General features: G+C 40.2%; 1 protein-coding gene across 1 annotated transcript; it reads left to right on the top strand.

Annotated features, from left to right (window-relative positions):
* Positions 1–2: 2 nt before the first annotated feature.
* On the top strand, positions 3–5220 carry LOC146588881 (ferritin light chain-like; the record flags this gene model as incomplete). The annotated part of the gene is made up of 3 exons (XM_085317080.1): positions 3–134; positions 2369–2515; positions 3474–5220. Coding segments are annotated over 3 exons (783 nt in total), but the record flags the coding sequence as incomplete, so codon positions are not given.
* Between the last annotated feature and the right edge of the window lie 523 nt (positions 5221–5743).

Genomic DNA, 5743 nt, shown 5'->3' with positions numbered 1-5743 from the left:
TGCTGCCCGCCTGCCCGGCGCACCGCCCGCTGCCCGGCAGCCGCGTGAGGCAGGGCTTCCCGCCCGCCGTGGAGGAAGGCCTCTGCGGCGTCACCGGCGCCCTGCTCGAGCTCTCCTACTGCCTCCAGGCGCTGGTAAGCGGCCCGGGGAGGCGGGGGCGCCGCCTCGGCAGCCGGGCGCCCCCGCGGGTGGCGCGGCGGCGGCCCGAGCAGCGCGCGGGGAAGGGACGGGAGCAGGCGCTTCCCACCGCTTCGGCGTGTAGCTGCTCAGTGCCTCCTCTGCGTATTTTTTATTTTCCCCTTCAAGCTCTATGCATAAAACAGCCTTGTGTGTTTAACTGGTGGGAGCAGTTTGTGGCAGTGGCTTCCCATGACCACCACTGGTTACTTGGGGGTTTCTGATCAACAGGTAGGAACATCTTGTGGATTTAAAAAAATAGTATGAAATGTGATGTGAAGCTTACTGCATTTGGCTGCTTATAATATATTTAAGGCATTGTATACTTAAACATTAAAACTGAAAAATGGCATTATTGGTGCCATCCCTTCTGGTGCTGAGCATCTGTTGAGAGGCAGTGCAAGCTATACTTGAGTGAATTGCCAAGATACTCTGATCAAGCTTAGTGTGAGGTATTAGTCCAATAAAAAAAAGTGTGCAGAGAACCCTCAAGCTGTTAAGCATGTGGATCAAAATACTACTGATTAGTAGTTGGGCTGGATAGAAAAAGTTCCACTAGAAATGGACTGTGGCTGTCTTAGTTTATGATATATATATATTAAAAAAAAAAAGATTTACCTTAACAGTTAGGCAGGTGTGGTAACTTGGATTCTAGTAATGCTGCAACAAGCTTGCACTGAGGAACTGTGTAAGACATTCAATCTTGATTCTTCTGTCAATAGAAATATGAATTAATGACTTCAGGAAAAAGATTATGCAACTGTTACCTTGGATATTCTCAATGAACACTGCAGYACATACTTTGGCTTGAACAGTATGTGGTCACATGTCTGTCACGGGTTTGGAGTATCCTAGAAGGTTATCAAAAAAATAAGAAACACAAATGCATCATACTGTGTATATAACTTTTCTCCTTTTTTAACAGGTGGACAACATGGATGAAACAAGTTTTTTTTTTTTTTTGCTAATAAATGAAAGAGGGAGGACAGCTGAAAGTAGAAAAGATTATGAAATGCATATACTTGTTCTTTATCACTCCTGGACAAGCTACAAGCGAACAGTTTAATATGTAGTACTCCAATCCAGAGTCTGTCCAAGAAGCAAAGACTATGCTGTATTGCCTGTGTATTTAGGGAACCAGTGTATTGTATTGTAGCTCTGTCAATTCTACTCCTGGCATATTCCCAGCTGCTGCCTCTCAACTGTCTTTCATATCAAAGTTGTGCAGAGCCATTATTGAACCTTGCTGTGCAACCTTGTGGCCTTCCACTGCTATCTGTTTCTCTAGTACATTCTCTTTATTCTGTTTTCCCATAGGGAAACACCATGCGTAAAACTTCATCTAACAGAAGAGCTGACAGATCTATTAGCATAGCTGATCTTGCATTGATGAAAGTTGTTACTTCCCCATATAGAAAAATAAAACAAGGCCTACAGTATGTTTAGGATTTTAATACTTCCAAAGTTGTCTTAGCTATGAGTCACATACTGCTACTAAGCTATACTGAGTACACTTTTAATGTTTCTCCTTTTTTTTTTTTTTTTCTCTCTATGGGAATAGTATTATACATAAAGGAGCTGATAAACTGATGCAAAATTGGTTTTGTTCTCCTTTGGTATTTGCCTCATCTTTCTCATACCTTTAAAAGCCAACTTTTCACTGGAATGCTGACCTGAAGGGATAAATACTATGTTCTTTGTGCTTTTGGCTTAATCAGAAAGAAGCTGGACTATACTTATTTAATTAAAAATAAATAACAGAATGGGACCCTTACCAATTTCAATGCCTAGGAGGGGAAAATGTTGCTGACTTTGATGCCTTTGATTATGGTAGTAGAGGATCTGGATATGTGCCTCTGTAGTTATTTTTCTTAAATGCAAATCTCAAGCAGTACCTCATTAGAATATTACTGCTAACAAGAGAACATCAGTAATGCATTCACTTGTCCAGTCTTAAAAGGCAGAAGATGTTCTTCTAGAAGTATAGAGTTTTTTTTTTCTTTTGGGGTTGGCGGGGAACAACAATGACTGACTTCATTTACTGCAGAAGTTTAGAGGAGTATTGTCAAAATGATTAAGCTAGTAGAACAAGTTGCATTGGAAATGTATCCTAGGTTCTGATACAGATGTGTTCTGCTGCAAGTGAATCCRATCTTCAGCAAACTTTAACACTCAAATTTTGTTTGCTTAGGGTGAATTTTTTGATCAGTCACATGTGGCCCTACCAAATGTTTCCAAGTTCTTTCTGCATCAAGCTGTAGAGGAGAGAAAAGCTGCAGAAGCTTTGATGAAGTATCAGCAAGAAAGAGGAGGCCACTACTGCTCTAAAACCATCCAGGTGTGTAGCAAGTAACTTTCAGTTTCTTGCAATCAGCAGTAATTAACTCCTGCATTATATTGCTGACACCTCAGATCTCTGTGTTCATCTACTATTGGATTTTCAGATATAACTTCCCTATTATATCAGTATACATGCTTTTGTTTTTGATTGWGATGCCTAGAAACCCTGTATCAGATATGCACTCTTAACTCTATAAGATTGCAGTTCTTGCCAAAAAGGATACGAACAATGGTCCTTTTCTTCCACTCAGCTGGAGACTGCTGTTTCCACTGTGCTGTAATGGATTATGTGAGTCTTAAACTGTTTCAGTGCTAACTCAGCCAACTTGTCTGCCTTCCCACTGAAACAAAATAGAAGTCATTGGCATCTGAGAAAGGGGTAAGGAAGGAGGTGGGAGAAACATCCAGCTGGGAGCAGTAGCTCATCTGCTAAAACATAGCTAAGGACAGAATTTGAGTTAGATTTGACTTGGGCTTGCACAGGTGTGAAGGAGTAACTCATTATTGGCAAAAAACCTCCCTTGTAGAAAATCATGGGACTAATTCTCCTCTGGCAAACTAGTATTGTGCAAATAGTTTAATGTTATCAGCTTGCTGTTCCTTGGCCTATCATAGCATTTATTGAGCTGGGAAAATTAAAAATCCATCTTGAGCAACTTATTTTGAAATATTTGGTTTGTAGCTATATGGATAGGTTTTCCTAGTTTAAGAGTGTTTATCAGGCATAGCTGCTACTATCTAAGTCTTGTTCCTTGAAACAAGGATTCTGGGGTTCTGGCACTTCTGTATGTTTACAGCCATATAACTTGGCAGAAAGTAACAGATGCTCCAAACTAGAAGGAGCTGTTGCAAAATTCTAGCATGTTTTGTTTAGGAGAGCAGTTAAGTTACAGGAAAGCAGCAATGAATATTGTAAGATGAGCTGCTGCTCTTCATTTTTTTTTTTTTTTTCCTAGAAACCAAACTGTGAGTATGCAGTCAGTCTGATGAAAGCCCTGGAAGTAGCGATGCTCCAGTGGAAAACTATGACACGGTATTTTGAAGAGCTTTATGCCCTGAGCCTTGAAAATGCAGATCCTCACAGTGCAAGCATTATCAAGAAACAATTCATTGAGCCCAAAATCCGGAAGATCAAGCTGATGGGAGATCTTCTGACCAATGCTCGCAGGCTTGACTGTTCCCAAGATGGCAGAAACAGTCTTGGGGATTACTTTATGGACCGGTTCCAGAAAGAGCTAAGAACAGGCATAGACCCAGAGCCTAGTCAGTGCCATAGCCCCTGCCCACCTCTCCAGCAATGCACAGGAGCTGCAGAGGGTCTGAAGCGCCCCCAGAGAGAATCCTTGCAGCACAGGAATGGTATAGGGCCAATATACGCAACCATATATTGCACTGCTGCAGTGCCACAGTGCAATGATGGGACAGGAGCAAAAGTGAAGCAGGGCAGGGAGGGACTGTAACACTATGGCTGTTACAGCTATGGAGCAGCTCCTAAGGCAGATCTTTAGAGGGTGGCCTTGAGACTAGCACTCAGGAGACAAAATGGGTTACTCCTGTATCACTCTCCCTTCTTTGCACCCTGTCGCTCATCCTCTGATGAACCACAGTTCAAAGTCTACCCATGCAATTGTTTAAATCACAGTGAGACTGCTAGTTACCCATATTGTTGGCATCAATCACTGTTATCTATGCAATTCTTACCATAAAAGATGGCTCGGTGTAGAAACCAAAGGCCTTTAGGCCTCTCTTCTGGCTTAAAAGACCATTAATTAATGCCAGTTATTTTTATCAGTGTATAAAACCTTTTATAAAAAAATACTTTAGTACAAGGTAACTTCTATGTGTGGGGGGGAATCCAAAGATTAAGTTTTATATTAGTATGGCAACATTACAAATTTTTTAAAATGCTTGTTTTAAAACAAGATAAATTTCTTGTCTTTCTATCATAGTAGGAACTTAATTCATATGAAAAAGCTAGTTTATAGGTAAATATTCCTTCAATATGAAGGATACTAACTCTTTCTCAATGTGGGAATAAGAAAGTGCTGTTTTTCTCACTGCAGTTACTTGCCTTGTTGCCTTCTCTAATCCTCAAAGAGAGGATGAAATAAATTAGGGGTTTTCATTAGATATGGTCCTCACAGATTCTATTTTACAAGTGTCCCTAAAGGCACTAGCTCTAGCACTTTGTCCAGATGTAGCCTAGAATAGTTATCTTAATTACCACAAAAATCCCCATTTCAGCAAGAAACAGTATGGTATTACTGTGGTACTACTGCCAGTTTTCTGTATTCCCTCTCTTGGCTCCAGGTGGATGAATAACATCCTAGTAAAAGTGCAGCACACTCAGCTAAAACTGCATTACAGAAGTGGCCTCCCATTAATTTTGTATTTCAATTAGGAGAGCATTCACACTGTCAAACTTACAGCCTTTGCTTTAGCCAGCTGGATTAAAGATCAGAGGAGTCTAAATTCCTTCCCGTCAGTCCCTACAGGAGTGCCTCTCTCTCCACTGACTAACAAGGTAACTGAGGAAGAGCAACTGGCTAAATCAGCTGCCTGGAACTAGGATCTTAAATCAGTACATATCACAGCTTTTAAGCATGGGGGTTGCTCCATTGAAAGATTAATTCAAACTTTTATGTAACACTGTAATCAATATTTCTATTGTTAAATTTGAAAATAAATTCAATTCAACAAAATTRTATTTTCCAATTTTTTAATTTTTATACATGCATGCTAATATTCTTCTCCAAGAGATTTTACATATATACAAAACTGCACCAGTGTCTATCTGCTACTAAGAAAATTACACAAGATAAAATACAGACCACCAAATGAAAATAAGCATGTCAAAACTGCAGTAAGGTAAACAATTCACTATGAAATACTATGCCCTATACTATGTACTATGAAAAGTCAATTTTGAATTCTGCACACAGCTGTAGTTAAGTATCCATTTCTGTAAAACTACATTAGCCCACCTACTTTCTGTTGGTTTTGTAACACAGGACAGACAGCTACAATTTAGATGCTTTCCCCATCCCTTTCTGTTAATGATTCAGCTTTATGGTGATGGGTGTGGAGGAAGGAAACCACACAAACTTCCCCTATAGTCTCAAAAAAAAAAAAACCAAAAAAAAACTGCAGTGTGCCACAAGAATGGTTTGAACTACTTCTAGCAACATACTGGATTTGCCTATATTTGGGATGGCTGTAGTAGTTT

This window comes from Rhea americana, unplaced genomic scaffold (assembly GCF_003343005.1).
Source record: "Rhea americana isolate MKP2758 unplaced genomic scaffold, rheAme1 scaffold_49, whole genome shotgun sequence".
Lineage (NCBI taxonomy): Eukaryota > Metazoa > Chordata > Aves > Rheiformes > Rheidae > Rhea > Rhea americana.
This window is presented reverse-complemented; position numbering and strand designations above follow the sequence as displayed.